At 50.7% G+C, this 21207-nt stretch overlaps 1 protein-coding gene across 1 annotated transcript; it reads left to right on the top strand.

The window, feature by feature from the left end:
• The first annotated feature begins 3 nt into the window (after window positions 1-3).
• On the top strand, window positions 4-20120 carry LOC131093634 (uncharacterized protein KIAA1958-like). The gene is made up of 5 exons (XM_058040886.1): window positions 4-109; window positions 9563-9641; window positions 15730-15818; window positions 15997-17149; window positions 18633-20120. The coding sequence occupies exons 3-5, from the start codon at window positions 15816-15818 to the stop codon at window positions 19475-19477; spliced, it is 2001 nt and encodes a 666-aa protein (XP_057896869.1). The 5' UTR covers window positions 4-109; window positions 9563-9641; window positions 15730-15815; the 3' UTR covers window positions 19478-20120.
• The last annotated feature ends 1087 nt before the right edge of the window (window positions 20121-21207 follow it).

Raw genomic sequence — 21207 nt, 5'->3', positions numbered from 1 at the left:
GGGTCGCGCAGGGCTGGCTTAAAGTACAGGAGTGTGTGTGATCGCAGTTAATGCATTAAGGATAAAGATTACCAGAGGGTGAGAGAGAGAGAGAGAGAGAGCTTGTGAGGTAAGACGTTAAACGTACCTGCCGGTCTGGGGCTCAGGTACCGTTGTGAGGTTTTGGTGCCCAGCCCAGCTCTGTGGCACATCAGGGGCAGTTCAGTGCAGAATTAGATCGGCTTGTCTCACTCTTAATGTTGGTCGTTGCCTGTAGGCCTCACTTGTGCAGGGATTCGTGTGTATTCCAGGGATTTGGGGCTTGTCAAGCCTCTGGAAGATTTGTTTTACAAGTGCTGGGCCACTTGTGATGAATTTCAAAAGAATGTTGTGGCTTTGTGTGAGATCCTTCTGTGGCTCCCGCAGGGTGACCAGGCACTCTCGGATCCTCCCCAGCGCTGCTCCATGGATTAAACACTCTTGTTTAAATGCAGAATTTGCTCCCTGGGAATTCTAGTTGCCCGTTCTGTGAGCCTCATTTGCCATACCCCACCGGGATTAATTGGTCAGCTTATAGCTAATTTCTAGTTCTGCCCTCATCCAGGCTCCTCTGTCCTGCCAGCCTTCCCACCCAGGCATTTTCTGTGAATATATTTGGTAGTTTTATCAAAGTTCCTCTGCTAGTGATAACCTGTAGAACACCAACACCTGGGCTATGACACGGCTGTGTATGTGAGAGCTCAGAAAATGATTTTAAAAACAAGAGTGCACATGAAATGCCTGGGCAGTGTTTCTGCTTTGTGTCAGGCAGGTACAGACTTGCATTCTGCCTTCTCGCGTCTCTCCCAAGCTCACTCTTGACACGTGAGGAGGGAAGAGAAGAATTTAGGAGTGGAGCGGTCTGTTTTCTCCCAAACACGTGTTGCTGTGCCAGCTCCTCATTTCTCACTGGGGCAGTGCTCAGGGGTTTCAGGGGCCAGGATCAGACATCTCCTGCCTGCCTCACTCTCATCACCCTCTCTGAAATGCAGGAGCTTCCCTTGGCCTTGGATCTTTCCAGGAGCTGGGAACTCTGATTCCCGAATCTTTGGGTTACTGGGCCTCCAGTTTGGCCCCTATGGAGTTTAAAACCGAGGAAAAATGTGTTCTGACCTGTTGCTGGAGGCAGCTAAACCCATGTGAAACCACTGGCTCCTGCATATGAAAGGCTCAGCTGCTGCCTCAGATAAGAGATTTACAACTTCGATGAGGCAAAGAATGAGAAAATGATGAGATTATAGATCCACTGTAGCTGAGAGCCAGAGAGATAAAGTGATCAAAGAGGGCAGGAATTTAGCTGCCAACACAAGCTGCCTTGGACTGTGCCTGGTTTAAGGTGTATTTCCCATGGAAGTGTTTGTTCCATAGGTAAGGAATTTTGGTGGTAGAGGATGCTGTGGAGGTAGAATCCTTTTTTAGTTTCCAATGTGGGGTATTTCTGTACCCTGAACACCCAACAAAGACTGAAAACATTCATTAACACTCATCACTGATCACAGGCCATGGTCTGATTTTCTGCTGAGATGAGTTTATGGCGTGTGCAGGTCTTCCAGGTGCTTTTCAGGTATCTTTGGCAGAGCAAACAGGTAAATTCCACCACAGGATTCCTGATTTTCCAAAGGCCTTTCCTCTGCAGGTTTGGTGTGACTTGAAAGGCTCTTTGTGCAAGCTCACCCTGATTTTCCACAGTCCTTGCAGAAATGATGATTGTGCAACGTTTTATCAGCCGTTTTCCTGCAATAGGAAGAGAATTTTTTAGATGGCATCTGCTCAGGTATTGTGGACTACAAGTGACCACTGTTGTGCTTTTCTCTGGGCCAAAGGGGAAAATGCTTTTAAGAACAAGATTACACTTGATATGAAAACACAGCAGGGAGCAGGACCAGCCCCTGTGTGTCCTTGTGTTTGTTTTGAAAAACAAACCCAGTTGAAAATGACTATGTTAAAAAAAAAAAAAATAGGAGGGCAAAGGGAAAAAAAAATGAATCAGCTTCTTTTGTGTGATCCTCCAGCAGAGTCCCACGTCCCACCCTGGTTCTGGCTCTGGTTCCTCTGGCCGGGAAGGGCTCTGGGGCACACCCAGCTTATTCCCTCTTTGAGCCCTTCCTGCATGTGTTATCTCTTGGCATTTAATTCACCAGCAGGGAAGAAAAACTCTCTGAAACAAACAGGACCCTTTCCTGCCTGCTCCTTTTGTGTTGTTCCACAGCTCCCCAGCCCGTGTGGGGTCACGGACTCTTCTCTTTGCAGCCCTGTCCTTCACAAAGTGGCAAAACCCTTCCCCTTCTCCTTCCTCTTCCACCCAACACTTCTGCCAGGGTTTGAAAACCAGAATCTTCCTAAACAGGGTCCAGTTCATGAACTCAAACCCTGGGGCACACTGGATGCTGCTGCCAGGTTTGAAAGCCAGAATCCTCCTAAATGGGGTCCAGTTCATGAACCCCAAACCCTGGGGCACATTGGATACTTGTGCCGGTGGCTTGAAAACCAGAACCCTCCTAAATGGGGTCCAGTTCATGAACTCAAACCCCAGGGCACATTGGATCAGTCTGATAGGGTCCAAAAACCAGAATCCTCCTAAAAAGGGGTCCACATCATGAACCCAAACCCTGTGGCACACTGGATGCTGCTGCCAGGTTTGAAAACCAGAATATTCCTAAACAGGGTCCAGCTCATGATCCCAAACCTTGGGGCACACTGGATGCTGCTGCCAGGTTTGAAAGCCAGAATCCTCCTAAATGGGGTCCAGTTCATGAACTCAAACCCCAGGGCACATTGGATCAGTCTGATAGGGTCCAAAAACCAGAATCCTCCTAAAAAGGGGTCCACATCATGAACCCAAACCCTGTGGCACACTGGATGCTGCTGCCAGGTTTGAAAACCAGAACTCTCCTAAATGGGAGAGTGAACCCAAACCCTGGGGCACACTGGATGCTGCTGCCAGGTTTGAAAACCAGAACTCTCCTAAACAAGGTCCAGTTCATGAACCCAGGGCACACTGGATAGGTCTTTAAGGGTCTAAAAACCAGAACCCTCCTAAATGGGGTGCAGTTCATGAACCCCAACTCCTGTGGCACGCTGGATGCTGCTGCCAGTGAGTTGTTTTCCTGGAAGTTCCACTCCTGCCTCATTATTCCCAGCAAGGCCCTAAACCAGAGAACTCCCAGATAACTCTGCTACCATTAAATCCCCCCAAAAAAACCAGGGAGCAGGGGTGTCTCCAATCCTTCAGCTTCTCTCTGTGGCTTTTATTTATTTCCAACCCCTCTCAGCGAACACGGCGGTTTTATTTCAAAGCCTATTGGCAGCTTCAGCAGCATCTCCTGGTGCCAGAACATTCTTCAGTGCATGGTTCATGGTGCCACATCACCGCTCTGGGAATGGTTAGTGCAGGGCAGGGCGGGGCAGGAGGGGAATCAGGAGAGGAATCTGAGCAGGAGCACAATCCCTGCAGGGTTTGCCAGGCCAGCAGAAGCCACCACAGCCTGAGAGAAGGGACCAGGAGAGGGACCCAAAGTCCCTCTGCACTTGGGGTGCTTGGAGGAGGAGGGGTGGGAGAGCTGGAAATTTGTTTCCTGGGCTGAATTGTGTTATTCCCAGCATCTGGGAGAGGTGCAGCTTGTACCTGCACACACTTGGCTTTCTGAGCAAGACACGACCTGAATGAGGGGAGTGTTTATTTCTTCATTGATCCACGAGAGTTTGGCAGCATGGAGTACTATCAGAGTGTCCTGACTGCCAGCTGGTAAATAAATGGGTTTGGAGTTAAGCTTAATGTGCTGTCAGTAATAAAAAGAAGTGTTTTTGGAGAGTGATTTTTTCGCAAGGGGGAATGACTCTGTGATTCTGTGGTTCCTAACCTGTGTATGGGCTCCCTGAGCAGGGTGTCTGTGACAGCCCTGCCACCACAGCAAGGCCTGAGCTGAGCAGGTGAGAAACACTCTGCAAGGCAGGAGAGCTGCACCTGGGCATGGTTTGTGTTGCCATTGCACACCCTGAGTGCCCCTTCCACAGCTGTGGGTATTTCATGCTGCAAGCACCTACACGAACTTCAAATTTGAAGCAGAATCACAAGAGCTCACATTTTGCATCTTTCCTTCTTTATAATCCATGACACAAGAGGCTTTTCTGTATTTCTTCAAGAGGCTTTTCTGTATTTCTCCATGTTATTTCAGCACTTCCCTGTCCCCATGGCTCCTCCCGGGCTGACTCATTTCCTGTGCGGGACAGAGCAGCCATTTCCTGGCTGTTCAACACAGCAGTTTTCTCCCCTCCTAGTTGAGGTTGGAGTGCTGGAGATGAGGCTGTGGTTTGATGAATCTGTGGTTTGATTAATCTGTTGTCTGATTATAACCCCTCATCTTCCCCAGAAATCACCTGGCAGCACCTGGGGCTCATGGCAGCTCCTCCTCTCCTGGGCCCCAGGGTCCACGATTTGGACTCTGACATTAAATTCATCACTCTAACAGTGCCATCCTTCCAGTTACTGCAAACCAGATTTTCTCTTCATTCAACCCATTTCAGCTCATAATAAACAAGATTTTTAAAAAAGCACCACAAGGTAAAGCCCTTGATCTCACAACACAGATCAAAGCCAGAAATTTTGACTTATCTCCTAAGTTGCTTATTGTCATTTGAGAAATCCAGATAAAACCTGGTTTTGTGTTAGACACAAACACAGAAGGCTGGGTTGGTTCCTGTATTGATTCTGTGCCCATCATTTCACTTCCCTCCAACCTTTGCTCCCAATTTCCTGAGCCATTTTTTATTCCCATCCCATCCTGTGACAAACTTGTGCACAGCTCTTGGAGCTCAGACATTGCCTGGCCATTGGAATGTCAGCCTCAGGTGTCACAGCACTTTTGAGCAGCTTTTTTACTGCTGGATCTTTAATTATTCTTTTAATCTTATTGGAAAACGTGGACTCATCAGCTTGCCTTAGACCTGGAATGTTGGGGAATAACCCCCCAACACTGCAGGGATGCTGCCCTGGAGTGTGAATGGAGCACATGTGGAGGGCTGAGCCCTGAATAATTCATACCTGCAATGATTTATTCATGCCCAAAGCTGGATACCTCCCTGTGACTTTCCATTATCTCAAAGAGAAGGTGAAGGTTCCAATTCCATTCCTCTGTCCCCCAGTACAGGACTCAGAGCAGGAGGACTGAAAGAGGCAACTCCTGACACCCAAACTGAAATGCAGGGTCAGGTCCTTACATATTTTTTACATTTTTCAGAGAGGACAGTGGGTGAGAAAGCAGGTAAAGTCTTTTCCACAATACACAGGGAAAGTGAGACCCTGAGGTCATGGTGGTTGCATGCCAAAAGGTCATTTTCTGAGCATGGAAAGCAAGCCCTGACTTGGTGATGTGAAACCATCGAGCTGAGCTCGCTCTGCCCCAGAAATTGCATTTGTTTCCCACTGTAAAGTTACAGATTCTGACACAGTTGATGCCACATTGCCAGGATGATTTCCTGCCCTTCAGAAACCTTGCAGGACTTTCAGAAAGCAGCAGCTCAGGCTCATCTTTCCTGCCTCGTGTGTGCTCTCAGAAAATACCATCAGGAGAGGTTTACAGGGCTATGCTCTGAGTTCCTGACCTGGGCGAGGATTCTGCAAGACATTCAAATTCCGTCTGTCTAGAAAGGCTGAAAGATGATCCCGTGTTTGAGAGAGTCTCCAGACCCCCAGGCAGCACTGCTCCTCACTGTCTGGTGTGAAATTTCCTAATTGTTTAACCTGCAATCCTGACTTTTTTTTTTGTCCTTGAAATAGGCTCTGCATCAGCATAATTAAAAATGTCAAACAGGCTTGAGAGCCTCTCCAAGTTGCTAAAAATGAATGTGAATTTCCTCCCTGCAGCCTCACTCCGTCTCTCCCTTGCTCTGGCCTCAGCTTTCCCGAGTGCCTGGTTCCAGCCCCTCAGCATAGTTTGCATTCCACTGCCAAGAATGAACATTTATTTATACAAACAACCCTTCTTCCAAGCACATCTCCCTCTATCCCAGGACAGGGAAGTAAATGCTTGTCTGTCCATGGCTCCAGCTCTGCATTTCCTTCTTGCTTTAGTTAGGGTTTGTTTGCAGGGACAGATAAGTGCCATCCTGTTTCTTCCCCGTGCCCAGCAATGCCCTGAGAAGCTCCTTAATTTTTTCACAATTATTTGATTTTGTGACTCTCTTAAGGATAATGCCAATTTCCTGATCAGCCTCTGAGGGGGCTCAGAATTAATTTCCAGAGCTGGAACCTGGGGAGCTCTGCAGGACTTTGAGAGTACTCATCCCCTCAGATCTGCTTCTCTCCCATCACACCATAACCTGGTGTTCCCAGTTTCCCAGTGCTGTACTGGTTCTCCCAGCTCAGAGGGAAGTGGAGCAGTGCTGCAGGGCCCAGGGGAGGCAGGTGCAGCTCATGCATTATTGCTGCAGCCTCTCCATCCCTCACCTGTGATTGTTCCTGAAACCTTAGCTCTGCCCCTCTGTCCACAGGTGTCTCCTGTTGCATCTGCCATTCAAATGGATGTGGCACAGATGCCAGATGATTCCAGACAGGAGAATGTCCCAGTCTGAGCACGGGTCATTTAAATGAAAAAGGGCCCTGACAGAGAGAGAGGCACCTGCAGAGCATCCAGGGCTGCTCCCTGGGGTTTGGAGCCTGCCTGCTCTGAACACAGGATTTTGAACACAGGATTTTACAAGTAGAAATTGCAACATTTGAACATTGGAGGTGTGTGTTCACAGTATAAAGGGAGGTGTGTGTGTCCTGGGACACACAGATCACACAGGTGTGTGTGTCCCCACCTCAGGCACATGGATCACACAGGTGTGTACAGCCCAGTACTGTCCATGTTTGTGTTTGCAGCCCCTAATTTCTGCTGTGGCCCTGACAGAGGCACCTGCAGAGCATCCAGGGCTGCTCCCTGGGGTGTGGAGCCTGCCTGCTCTGAACACAGGATTTTGAACACAGGATTTTACAGGTAGAAATTGCAACATTTGAACATTTGGAAGAGGTGTTCACAGTATAAAGGGAGGTGTGTGTGTCCTGGGACACACAGATCACACAGGTATGTGTGTCCCCACCTCAGGCACATGGATCACACAGGTGTGTACAGCCCAGTACTGTCCATGTTTGTGTTTGCAGTCCCTAATCTTTGCTGGAGCCCTGACAGAGGCACCTGCAGACCATCCTGGGCTGCTCCCTGGGGTTTGGAGCCTGCCTGCTCTGAACACAGCATTTTACAGGTAGAAATTGCAACATTTGAACATTGGAAGAGGTGTTCACAGTATAAAGGGAGGTGTGTGTGTCCTGGGACACACAGATCACACAGGTATGTGTGTCCCCACCTCAGGCACATGGATCACACAGGTGTGTACAGCCCAGTACTGTCCATGTTTGTGTTTGCAGTCCCTAATTTCTGCTGTGGCCCTGACAGAGGCACCTGCAGAGCATCCAGGGCTGCTCCCTGGGGTGTGGAGCCTGCCTGCTCTGAACACAGGATTTTGAACACAGGATTTTACAGGTAGAAATTGCAACATTTGAACATTTGGAAGAGGTGTTCACAGTATAAAGGGAGGTGTGTGTGTCCTGGGACACACAGATCACACAGGTGTGTGTGTCCTGGGACACACAGATCACACAGGGGTGTACAGCCCAGTACTGTCCATGTGCTCCTCCACATTTGTGTTTGCAGCCTCTAATTTCTGCTCTGGTTCCCCTGGAGCTAAGTGGGACGTGAGAGACTCCAGAGGCAGAAGGAACAAGAGGACAGGAGGGATTGCCCAAATCCTGCTTCCCCTCTTCCCCAAATCCTGTGTTTTGGTGCCACACATGGCAAATCAGGAGCCTCAGCTGTGCAGCTTATTTCCACACTGAGTCAAGAACAAAGATGTCCAAACACAGCTGGCCCAGAGAGGGTGGGGACAGCCATGCTCTGTGCCCACAGAGGATGGGGACAGCCACGCTCTGTGCCCACAGAGGATGGGGACAGCCATGCTCTGTGCCTGCCATGAGCCCCATTGTCATCCCAGCCAAGATCCACATCATTTCCCCAGGGCTGCAGCTCTATTAAACACAAAGCTTCAAATTATTCCCTACTTGGATCAAAGATGTGTTTGTTCCAGTGGCACTCAAGTTGAAAAGGCAGTGCTGGGCATGAATGAAACCTTCCCAGAGGCAGCTGCTGTGGCTCAATTGGTTTGTCAGTGCTGTAGTTATGCTGTGGGCATCTCGTGGTTGCTGGCCCATATGTTCCCAAAGGATGTTGTGCAGTGGAACAGCTCAGGGAAGCCTTGCTCTGTGGCTAAGGGGTTTTTGCTTTTGTGGTGTGAAGGTTTGCTCATGCTTCAGATGGTGAAAATGTTCAGGAATCTCACTTTGTGATTCCAGACTCAAAGCCAAAGCACTCTGGATCAAACTGGGTGGAAGTGTGTGAAGGGACACGACAGCCTGTGTGCAGGACCATGGAATTGGGGGTTTGATTGTGGTCTGGGATCTGGGTGAGCAGCCTGCTCCCTAAATGCTGTCTCCTGGCCTGCATTGTACAGCAGATGCTCCCTGTGACAGACAGGAGGTGAAGGAAACCCTCTGGAGTATGAAATTCAGCATTAAAAGAACATGAAGGCAGGAAGGTGCAGCATGGGAAGTCAGGGAGAACTGAGAACACTGGCCATGCCAAAGGAACAAAAGAAACTCAATATCCTTTAGAAGTTTTAATATTTAATTGGTGAGCTCTGTGATACCAGGGCAGTGACAATGACAGGAGCCTGTGCAAGGGCTGTCTCATGGGGCCCCAGCACCCCCAAAACACAGGCACAGGGACTCCTTGTGGGCAGAACCATCAGCTCTGTGTGCACCACAGCACTGAACTCCTGGTTTTGGGTAAAACCAGCATCACCACGGCCCAAAAGAGACTCCCCGTGCCTGGCAGCAGGTCTGGGAGTTGGGCATGTGTCACTCCTGGCTGGTACTGCGTGCACCTTGAGCCAGAGGAGCATTTCCATGAGCTCACTCACTCTCCCTGTGGAGCTAAGTTCCCTCCAGAGGGGCAGTTCAGCTCCATTTTCCTCCTCAAAAATTACATGACAATACTTGATTTATTGAGAAAATACTTTGTTCCATAGTGCAAGATGACAAGTTCCTTCTGCAGCAGGTGGAAGTCAGTTCTCAGAATCCTTCCCTCAGGGACACTTTCAGCTGATTTCAGAGAATTCCAGATCCAAATTCTCTGAAATGGGCTCTGGTTTCTCTGGAATCTGTTGAGTGGTGTTGCTTGGTTTGCTCCTCCTCATGCTCTGGGCAGGGTGTTACAGCTGCAGCTCTCCTGGATCCAAGGCCAAGTGTGTGTTTCTTGTCCAAAGGATCATCCAGCTGTGGGGTTTTTATCTCTAAGGCTCTCAGGGAGTGGGGGGCAGCAATCTCCAGATGCTGCTGGCCCTGGTGACCACTCAGAGCCCAGCAAAGCTGAGGGCTCTCAGAGCTTTGCAGGGATTGGCAGCTTGCTCTGAGTTCCCTTTCCTAACAAACACCATCTCCCCTCTCTCCTAGGCTGCCCTGTGCCCTGGATGAATCCTGTCCTTGGGCAGTGCTCTGCTCTGTGGGAGGCTCCTGCCTGACCTTGGAGCAGGTAAGGGAGGCAGGGACATGGCAAAACACAGACAGAGTAGAAAACTGAGCAAAGATGGGAGCCTCTAAGTGTCACAGATGGCATCACCAGGGAGCCTGTGGCCAAAACCCTGGGGGATGCTGAACTTGGGGCTCCTTTTGTGCTGCCCATGCCGGAGATCCAGCAGGGACTGGAAGGAGCCATCCCACAGCCAGGGAGCTTCCCCTCCCTGCAAGGTACTTTGTTACCAGCACTGTTACCAGCAGGGTTTTTTCCTGCCTCCAGGAGCCATTTCCCATCCCATCCCAGCCAACCTCTGGAAACACCTGGGGTGCAGAAGTGAAGTGAGAGTTTGCCTGGTGCTGGTGAGATGAGTCCTGCACCCCAGGCTGAGTCACCTCAATTTCAGAGCCTTTAGACAGGGGAGCTGAGGTGTCAGTCACTAAAGATGGTTTGTATTGCAAAAGAAGTAGGTTACCATGTCCCACTGTGAACAATTACATGTAATTACAAGTCAGAGATTCACCACAAATACTATTTAATAACAAATTGCTGCCACGCTCCAGCCACAGCGTGCTGGGGGAACGTGAGCTCTGCTCTGTGCCCAGGTGGGACAGCAGGGGACAGGGTCTGGTGGCAGCCCCAAAACTGGGGTGAAATCTGGCTGCCGTGTCCTGTTCCCAGCAGTGCTGTGTGCCTTTGGGTTGGATTGGATTGGTTCGGTTCAGTTTAGTGACGAAACGCCTCGTGTCACGCGATGATTTTAGTTAAACTTTAAAAGGCTGCTCAGAAATGTCAAAAACCGCAAGAAACTTCCCGAGAATGAAACAAAACAGGATTTGTGCCCTCCCCTCTCAGCCCTGGCTTTGGGGTTTGATCCCGGTGTAGCAGCACGGACCGAGCCCGGCCCGGGAACTCGCTCCTCCCGGCCCTGCCCGCCGGTGCTGCGGGGCTGCCGCTCCCGGTGGGGCCGGGGCGAGCACCGGGGGCTGAGCGCCCCCTGCCGGTACCGGGGCCGGGCTCCCTCCGCCGGTACCGGGACCGAGCTCCCTCCGCCGCTACCGGGGCCGAGCTCCCCCTGCCGGTACCGGAACCGAGCGCACTCCGCCGCTACCGGGACCGAGCGCACTCCGCCGGTATCGAGCGCCCTCTGCCGGTACCGGTACCGAGCGCGCTCCGCCGCTACCGGTACCGAGCTCCTCCTGCCGGTACCGGAGCCGAGCTCCCCCTGCCGTACCGAGTGCTCTCCGCCGGTACCGAGACCAAGCGCCCCCCGCCGGTACGGGAACCGAGCTCCCCCTGTCGGTACCGGTACCGAGCTCCCCCTGCCGGTACCGGAGCCGAGCTCCCCCTGCCGGTACCGGGCGGCTCCGGAACAAAAGGATTCCCGTTCCACGTCGTTCCCGGATGATTGGCGAGCCCGGCGGCAGAACCGGGAGGAGCAAAGGGAGGTACCGGAGCCACCCAGTGCCCGGTGCTTGGCGACAAACCCCGAGAGCAGAAACAACACAGCGCTGCTGTCAAGATGAAGAAAAATGAAGTTTATTTTCTGCTCCAAGATTTACAGTTTTCCAAAGGTGACAGTGGGTTGGAAAGTGACAGTGCCACCTCTGCAATGACACCGGACAAACCAACAGTCCATCAGATTTTTCCTCCATAAAAGAACAATGAGTTGTTTACAGAAATTGTGTGAGAAAGTTTTGTTACAAGAATGTCAAAATCAGAAGGCTTAGAAAAACTTAAAAAATCAGGGTGACACCCCCAGGGCAGTGAGGTGCCCCCAGACTCCACGTTGACACTGTGACAGTGACACTGCAGCATTTCCTGCCCAGGTCACAGATTTGGCCATTGCTGATTGCAGCTTTCCAACTTCCTCCTGGGAAATACAACGTGAGCTCCTATTAATAGAAGTTCATGGTTTCCAATGAATTTTTTCCCTTTCACTCAGGCTGGTTTGGTGGCCCAGGCAGTGCTGTGCCAGCTGCCCGTGGCTTTTATTAGGTTTTCGGATTTATTTGGATTTTTCAGAGGCCTTGATTTAGTGCTCGCAGTTGCATCCCAGTCCGGTGGCTCTGGAACTCAGCCCCTCAGGAGCAGAGATAATTAGAACTCGGGGAAAAAGTGATGTCCGAGTGTTTGAACAAAAAAAAAGTCTTGTTTGAGGAATGTGGTGCTGGAGGGCAGCGTTTGCCAGCAGGGTTTGAATCCCTCTTGGTGCCTGCAGTCAGATCCTGCCCTCCTCAGACAACTCCGGGTGGGATTTTCTGGGATCCTCTCTCAAAATGGAGGCATGGTGCCCTGCAGCAAGTACGGGAGGATGTATCCTGGGAATTGTATTTCTGCAAGCAGGGCAGGAGGGGGCTGCTGGGAGGATGTGGGCAAGCAGGAAAATAGCTGAAGGGGGTGCTCACAAGATTCTTGTACAGGGCAGATGAAGAGGCAAACAAACAACGCAGAGAACAGGAAAAACGATGTGTTAGGAAATGATGGATCCATCCCCCGGGCTCCTGCTGAGGAGGGTGGGACAAGCTCCATGATTTCTGGCAGCCATGAGCTGCAGCTGCTGCACTCAGCTCCTGTGCTGCAGCCAGATGTGTTTGAGTGCAGCTTCAGCCCTTCCTGCCCTGACACAGCCCCAGCAGTGCCTCCAGACGTGTGTTTGGGGGCTGTCCCAGCTCCCCTCACCTCCAGGGAGGCTTTCCCAAGGGAGCAGGAGTCAAGTTTAAGCTCTGCTGTTCTGCATCCTGTTGTTTTCCTGGCAGCATTGTTGCAGTTTCCTGCGCTGTCTTATCTGGAGCAGGGAAGTCAGAGCTCTCCAATCCTCTGGCTCTGTGTGCATGTCCCAGGTTCTAATCTGCAAAACAGGCACTGCAGCCCCTGAGAGGCACCAGGCAGGGCTGTCACAGGGCAATGGGACAAGGACACAGGGGGCAAAGGGCTTTTAGTGCCACCAAATCAGTGTCTTTATGCAGAGCTCCTGTTTGCACAAGGCTGTGTCTGTTTTATGGGTTCAGCCCTTCAGCACACCTGGGAGGGGGACAGGGGAAGATCCCAGTGGTGACAATCTCAGGTCACTCTGTGTCTGACAGACCTTACAGGGGGATAAATCTCAGAAAGTGCTGAGTTTGCTCTCCTCCCCCCCCAGCAAGGACACACATAAAGCCTTAAAGCAAACAAACAAAAAAAAATTTCCGTGTTTTAGTCAGCCCAAAGTTCAGTTTCCCCTGAAGTGCTGGAGACTCTTGTGAAATTACCTGGCCACGTTTTCTGGGATACAGAGGTAAAATCAGCACCCACAGCACTGAGGCCTGGAAAGGTGTGCAGGGCAGGGCCTGAGAAACCAAACCTTGTAGATTAAAAAAAAAAAAACACCAACAAAAAAAGCCCAAAGAACCAAAAAACCAAAAACAAGCAAACAAAAAACCAACCAGAAACCAAAGAACAACACAAAACAAAACACATCCAAAAAAAACCCCCAAAAAACCACTAACCCCAAAAAAAACCCCAAAACCAACAAAAAAAACCCTCCCAAAATCAAAAAACCCCAAACCAAAAAAAAAAAAAAAACCCCAAGTTTATTTTTTCCATAAGTGAACCTGAATTCACCTAACTGTAGGTTTTAGCAGTAGACTGAATTCTCTGTGGTTTAAAAAAAAAAAATAAATCCTTTACTGTACAGCTCTGGAATGTCCTGTTTTCCTGCAGAAAGGTGTGGGTCCTGTACACAGTGTCCATTATCAGATGGGAGCCTCTCCTGGAAAGAGGATTAACCCACAACATCACCCCCAGCCACACAGCCACAGAATCAGACACAAGGCTCCAAAACAAGCAAGAAACCCCAAACTCTAAGCCCAGATCCTTCCCCAGGTAAAAACTGTGGCAAAGATCAAGATGGATTTTTATTATTCAAAGGGAAGCCAGTGGTCATTTTTCTCACTCAGCTGTGAATCCAGACTGATTCCCCTCACCATTCCTTTGAGGGATTCTCAGCTGCTGGAAATCTGAGGGTCACAGCAGCCTTTGGGTCTGTAGCTGAGCACCAGAGCCTGTGCTGGGAACTAAACAGCAAGAGAAGGAAAAAAAAAGGCTTTTTTCTTTCAAAGAGCTCAGGAAGAGGAAGACATGTGCCTGGAGATAAGGGAAGATAAAAGCATTCCATTTGCAGAGGGCTGTGATAGGGATCAAGATGTTCATCTGCCAAGTCAGTGATTTTGTGGCCCTGTGACCATTGGGAGCTTCCCGTTCCTGTTACCTTTTCCCACACTGGCTGAAGGCACCAGATTGTTGGCATGGAAGTTGCTTTGAGTCTGTCTGAATGGCTCAGCCCTTTCAGGGAAAAAAAAAAAAACTACAAAACTTGAAGATAAAACTCTCTTTTACTTCAGCAGGGAAAATGGTTCTTCCCCAAGCAGGCTGAACTTGAAGATAAAATTCTCTTTTACTTCAGCAGGGAAAATGGTTCTTCCCCAAGCAGGCTGAACTTGAAGATAAAATTCTCTTTTACTTCAGGAGGGAAAATGGTTCTGCCCCAAGTTCAGCTTGTAGGGGCTCAGTGGGGTCAGAGTGTGAGCTTCTCTGGCCTGAGGAGGTCAAACAGCTCTGGGGAGAAGTTTGGGCAGAGCCTGTGAGGGGTCAGGGCAGCTGAAATGGCCACTGGATGTGACTCCCTGCCCTGTTTGCTGAGGTTCATCAGGAGTGAGCTCACAGGAACAGTAGATCCCATACAAGGCCTTGATTAACATCAGGAGCTCAGATTGCATTTGCTGCTCCCAAAAAGGCTTTTATTGTCTGATTTTTTTTTTTTTTTTTTGTTAAAGCAGCAGCAGATTTCAGTAAAATATTCTCATTTAATCCCGCCTTTGCACATTCCACACGCTGGCACGTGCATCAGCCAAGCATTTGGGCTAAAATTATCTGTGCTATCATTAGGAATGAACATATGGATTGATGGAAGTGCAGAAAGGAGCTGTGTGCTGTGCTGCAGGCTCACCATGAAGGGAGCAGTTCCTGGTCAGCTGGCACCTGTCAGAGGTATGAGCTGCTCTCTTTCGGCAGGAGAAAGAGAACAACTCACACTTGTTGGGCAGTGCTGGGTGGGCACTGAGGGCACTGGGCACAGTGCCAGCACTCACAGCCCTTCCTGCCCTTTTGCTGTTGGCTTCACCTTCAGTTTGCACCTCAGGCAGCCTTCACCCTCACCCTCTGAGATAAATCCCTGAGTTCATGGATTGCAGAGCAGCCCTACAGCTGGGATGGCTTCTCCCATGCAGCCCAGCTCTCTGGGAGTGCAGGAGCCCCAGGGCTGGAGCTCCTGTGCCTGTTCAGGTGTGCTCAGATGTCCTCAGGTGTGCTCTCAGCAGCACACACTCACAGACCACCAGTCAGGGCCTGTTCTCTCCAAGAGCTGAGCTCTGTGTGGCCAGAACTGCTCAAAACACCTGCTAAAAGAACCTCTTTAGACAAGGTTCCAGTGTTTGAAGCCTTGCCTCTTTTCCCATCACTGATTGCAGAGATTTTAATTAATCACAGACTGAGATGTGAGGGTGTGGTGTCAGTGATGGCTCCTGGGCTGCTGTGGTGCTGAGGACATGCTGCATGTCCCCTGTGACACAGGAATGACTTCCAGGCATGGAGCCTTCCAGACAGATGGGAGAGGTTCACATTTAGTCTGTAATGTAAATACAAGTTGCATGTGCAAGTCCTTCAGCTGGGAAACTGTTTGCAAAGTCAGAGGATGTCAGGCTGAAGCAGCCTCACCATTCCTTGTTCTCTCTCTGCAGTTCAGCACTTGGAGACACAGAGCTTGCCAACCCCAGAGTGCTGAAGGAATGGCTTGCAGAGTTCAGTTTGTAAAATTTCTATTTTCAGTGTTTATATTTAGTTTCCGTTCCGTTGGTGTTGCAGAGGCTGATCCTGCAAATATTTACCCCAGGCAGGTTTTGTGTGTGGAGTTGCTGGGAGTGCAGTGGGAGCTCAGCCCAGGGAGGGCACAGGCCTGCAGTGGGCTGAGCATGGAGAAATTCAGTTGCATCTTCTGCTCAGGGTTTTATATATATGTACATAAACACTTCTCCATGTATATAGCACACCCATGTGATGATCCTTTCAGGTTCTGAGAGAGAAAGGCCACTCAGAGCATCACTTACTGATTGATCCCCACCTGAGAGAAGGCTCAGTGAGACAGAGAGCAGCAGCATGGTGAGTGTTCTGTTATGGCATAAATGATAGCATAGACAAGAAAGAATGAACAAACTGATTTTTAAAAAGAGTCCTGAGATGAGATTGCTGGTCTAGAATTATTACATGGTTGGGGAGGGACAGAAACAGCCCCAGGACTGCTTCTCTCTCTCTCATGTTCTCTCCAACACCTTTACAGAGTGAGAGCAGTGACAGAGGGTGCAGCAGTTCCAGTTCCCTTCACACAGATCTCTCCAACCTTGTGATCTGGGCACACACTCATGGCACCATATGCAACCAGATCCCAGGCCTGGAATTCATGCAGAACACAGATCATGTGAGCAGTGACAACGCTGTGCTGTGGATGTGCAGAGCTGGACATGCCTACCACTGGCACTGTGGGAAGTCACACAACACAGGTGAAGAGGCTCTAGGAGGGAGAAAGAGGCTCCTGCCTTCTGAATCTTTGGCAAGGGAATCCAGCTTTGAGGAAAAGAAGCTCAGGCTGACCCCATCATCTTTTGAGATGGACCAAGAAGATTCTGGGAGCACAGGGTCATGTGGCAGATCCCAAGGGGTCGCTGAGCAGAAGGCTGGCAGTCCCTACACAAGGAATATCGAGCCCAAGGGGAGTCAAAATAGCAGGAAACACAAATTCTCTGCAGCAGAGCAGCACTTCTCTGTGTCTGGTAGTAGAGTCCAGACTGGTGAGCAGCATGTGAAGTCCAAAACGTACAAAGACGCAGAGATCATTATCTCTGATGAAGAGCAGTGTGAGACAGATGAAGACAACAAAGGAGACAGAACCAGCCAGGATAATGTGTCAGAGCCATCTGCTGAGAAGTTGCAGATGCACCACTGCCAGAAGATGGCATTGCACCAGCCAACAGCCTCCCAAAAAACTGCTTTTACCCCCACAGCAAAGCCACCCCTGGCCCGTGCCTACATTCTGCAGGCTGATGTCAGCAACTCAGAGGATCTGAACAGGAACATCCTGAGGCTGGCTCCTTCCACTGCTGCAGGGCCCATGGCTGAAACTTCCAGAGCAAGGAGCCTCCCGGGGTCAGCAGCACCAAAGGTATGTCCCGAACCCCTTCCTGTCCCCAGCACTGAAGCCAAGGCCCAGCTTGAATCCCAGCCCTCAGTGATGTTCTTTGAGCTCCAAGCCACTACTGCTGTTCAGCAACATCTCCAGCTGAGCCCTTCAGAGTGTGGCACACTGGGGATGGGCTCCAGTGGGGATGGTGCTGAGAACGTGGGTGAGGACAGTGACACATCAGGATCTGAGCAGACACCTTGTTCTTCAGCCTTCCAGAGTCCAGAGAGACATCCACCTGCAGCCTCAAATGGAGGTAAGGCAGCGTGGAGTTGTGTGCCTGCAGGGGTGTGGGGGTGTTCCATTAATCACTTTCCCAGAATAACCAAGGAGGGTGAGTTCACATCACTGCCAAGATCTGTTCTGCAGCATCCAAGGAAATCTCTTGGATTCGGGGCACTCCTGTTTCTGCTTGAGGGGACTACAAAGCTCCCTGCCTAAAGTAATTGGTGCTTTTGTAGGGAATGCCCTTCTCTGGGGTACCCAAAGGTGTTCTTGGCTGTGGCCCAGTCCCAACATCCCAGTTTGAATACTTTGGTCTTCCATTTTACCCAGTACCCCCACACAGTATGTTGGCTGTACTTGAGAGAGTCCCTGTGGGAAACTGGAGCCTAGAGCAGGGAACTCAGGTCTGAAGAGAAAGAAACGAGAGGAAATAATGCAGAGAAATTGTGGCCAAAGCTGCACCAAGGCCAGTGGCAAAACCTCCCAGTGCTAGCAGAATTTCCTATGCAGGACTCCACACATTGCTTTACTCCTTTCAAGAATTAAGGTTTTTGTATGTGCTGTCCTGCAGCACAGGGCCTGGGCATCTGGGCATGTCCTTGTGAAGGGCAGAGGTGCTGAGGTGGCATTTGAGGTCTGCCTGGGGTGTGCTTGGCCCTGAAAAGGCTTAGGGGTTGTTGTTTCTTGTGGAGCCATAACCACACAAGCTGCCACAGTTGGGGTTTGGGAGCAGTATTTGACTATTTTCATAACTGACATCATGTGTCATGTGAAGGGACTGGGAATTCTTCTGGGAATGGCCTGTAGTAGCTGTTTCTGCCAAGGTAACTGGCTCATGGCTCAGAGGAGGCCTCAGCATGATTGATTCATGAGCTGTTCCTCTCTGCACCTGGAGCAGCCAGCACAAAACAGCCCAAAACCCCAAAAAACTGGGACAGCCATCAGTCTTCCAGGATGACAACTAAGCCTGTAAAAAAGAACCTGGTGCAAAAAAGGGTTCTAGGTGTTGGCTTTTCCATCACCCCATCATCAGCCCTGGCCGAGTCACAGGCGAGCAGATGGAGCTTTCCAGCAATCCAAAGAATTCATTTCTCATGCTACATCGAGCTAGGTGGATGTGGGATTGCCATGGCAACTTGAGAGAGAGCCCAACTGCGATCCTGGCAATCCTTTAAACAAAATCATAGTAGACTTTTACTCACCTGTTTGTTCTCCCTCACCATCCACCCCAACCTTTGGTTCATGAAAGGGAAATTTCCCTATGTGGCAATGAGCAGGACCAGCTGCCAAGGGAGAGGGACCCAACTTTCCCTGGAGAGCTGGGCACTGTTGGGTTGTGCTGTCTTGTGGAGAACACAAATATGACCCACAGTTCTAGGGGAAGGGTTTTGGGAGAGTCCTGTCCTCTCTGAATGGCTTCCAGAAAGCAGAAATAGACACTATCCTGTATCTCCTTGTGTTTTCCTGATCTTTGTGGATTCTTCCTGTCCACAAAACTGTATCTTTTCTTTCAGATGTGCTGAAGAAGCAGGAGAAAAAGAAAAGCAATACCACTGGACACATAAAAGTGTTTGAAGAGTGGCTGAAGGGGCACCACCCCTCCGAGACACGCAAGATCCACAGGCTGCCTCCCGCAGACCTCGACCAGTACCTGCTGTCCTTCTTCAGCTCTGCCAAAAAACAGAATGGCATGGATTTTTCTGCCAGTTCCTTAAAAATCTTCAGGTGCAGCATCAACAGGTACCTCCAGGAGCACCACTACCAGTTCAGCATATTGAGAGGGCCAGAGTTCAAGGCCTCTCAGGAAGCCTATAAATTAAAACATAGGTACTTGTTTCAACAGAAGGAGGAACAGTGGAATGTTGTGGAGAACCTGACAAGTGAAGATGTGGAAAATCTTCTTGAGAAGGGAATTTTAAGCAAGACAAACCCTCAGGGCTTGTTGCACCTCATGTTCACCAACCTCATTAGGGGGTTTGGGGCAAACACCCACTACAGGGCCCACCAGCTGTGCTGGGGACAGGTGGTGCTGAGGAAGACCAAAGGAGAGGTGGAGTACTTGGAGTGGAAGGATGATCTGAGCCCTGAGGGAAATGAAAGGGAGCCAAACCCACTGCTCTGTGCCAAGCCTGAGGATCAAGAGAACTGCCCGGTCTCCAGTTACAAGGAGTATGCCAGGAGGAGGCCAGCAGACATGCTGGATGACAACCACCCTCTTTACCTGTCTCCTAAGTCACTGTACTCTGTCTGGGACAGAGTGTGGTACATCAGGAAGCCACTGTCAAAAGCCAAAATTAATAATATCTTGAAAGTTATTACGCAGGAAGTGAGAGGAGCAGTAAAGAAGACCAAGAAATAGGGGTGTCCCTTCAGCCTTGCCCTTCAACCACTCCAAGGCTGCTCTGAAACACAATCCTACTGCAATATTTGGTGTAGGTTGAGAACAGACATCCTTCTGCTGAGCCTCACCTTGGCACTGAAGGTACCTACACATCTGCAGTGCCTTGGCTTTCAGGGAAGTTCTTTTATTGTTGTTGCTGTTACTGGAATTGATAATTCAGTGAGTTAATGAGAGTCTTCAGTTTCACATTTGCCAAATGAGTTAATGTTCTACCACACTGTCAATGCTGTTATAAACCACCACTGCTGACACAGAGAGGGCTTGGGGGTGGCAGGGCCTGGCCAGGAGTGTCAGCTGCACCCACATTGTGAGGTGACACCCCACAAGCTCAGCCTGTGGGGAAGGATGAGCAGCAGGAGAGTGATGGTGCTGCCAATCCCAACCTTGCAGGAGCACTTCTGACAAGGTTCAGGTCATTTCCCTTAGGGAAAGGTTCGTAGATTGAAGAAGTTGTGGCTGTTCTAAGAAGTTATTTTAAGTGTCTGACAATGTTGAAAGGTTTTATGGTAAGTGGTTTCCCTGGAGTGCAAAACACAGCTCCAAAAAGGCACTGGGAGGTGTGCTCAGCTCTGCTCACTGCCCCAGCACTGTTACAGCTCAGGTAGGTTTTTGGTTGCATTGTTGGCAGAGCCAAATAAAAGAGCCTTTAATTCAGTCCTGTCTGTCTGTGTCTGAACAGCAGGTGATGCTTTCCTGGAACACTGGGGTGTTCCCTGCTGTGCTCAGTGTGCCCTGCTCCCAGCCCAGTGCCACAGAGCTTTGGGCCCTTTGAAGCCCTAGGAGCCATTCCCATGGTGTCAAAGGAAGCCTTGTGGGTCAAGCTCTTTGCCCCACTTGGTCCCATCCAACCAACTGAACATCAAGAAGTAACTTCAGGATGTTTGAAGCGACATAAAACCAGACAAACTCCTCCGGTGCTGGAGGGCGTCTGCTGGCTCCTCCTGTGCTTTGGAGCACTGGTGGCATCACCATGACACCAGACTGAGAGCTGTCCTGCTGGTCCCGGGTGACCCAGCTACGGTCACAGCTCTGCTCCCTGCTTCCCTCAGACCCCAGACCACCCCAGTTTGGGCTCTTTTGTCCCCGTTTCTGGGTTGCACCGTGTGCCTGCTCTGACCTGTCACAGCACCCGGGCACCTCCCTGGGGCTCCTCCTCCCCGGTCAGTGACTGCACCGGGACCCCCCCCGTCAGCAGAGTGGGGTCGGTACCGGGGTCCCGGCGGGACCATTTCGGGGTTTCAGTGGATCTGTCCCAGACCCCCATCAGCATTTGCTGAGAGGGTCGGTACTGGGATCCCTGCAGGTCCATACCAGACCCCGGTCAGTGCTTGCAGAGGGGGTCGGTACCGGGGTCTCAGTGGATCCATACCGGACCCCCATCAGCGTTTGTGGAGGGGGCCGGTACCGGGGTCCCAACGGGTCCGAACCAGACCTTGGTCAGTGCTCGCAGAAGGGGTCAGTACTGTCGGTACCGGGGTCCTGGCGGGTCCGAACCGGACCTTGGTCAGTGCTTGCAGAAGGGGTCGGTACCGTCGGTACCGGGGTCCCGGCGGGTCCGAACCGGACCTTGGTCAGTGCTTGCAGAAGGGGTCGGTACCGTCGGTACCGGGGTCCCAACGGGTCCGAACCGGACCTTGGTCAGTGCTTGCAGAAGGGGTCGGTACCGGGGTCCCGGCGGGTCCGTACCG

This window comes from Melospiza georgiana, chromosome 26, assembly GCF_028018845.1.
Source record: "Melospiza georgiana isolate bMelGeo1 chromosome 26, bMelGeo1.pri, whole genome shotgun sequence".
NCBI classification, from domain to species: domain Eukaryota; kingdom Metazoa; phylum Chordata; class Aves; order Passeriformes; family Passerellidae; genus Melospiza; species Melospiza georgiana.
The sequence above is the reverse complement of the archived record's forward strand: the minus strand, read 5'-3'. Positions and strand labels throughout refer to the sequence as shown.

Bases quoted from the DNA above. Each gene is read 5' to 3' on its own strand.
- LOC131093634 (XM_058040886.1), top strand. The intron at 17,150-18,632 runs GTAAGGCAGCGT...CTTTTCTTTCAG, and splicing joins ACCTGCAGCCTCAAATGGAG to ATGTGCTGAAGAAGCAGGAG.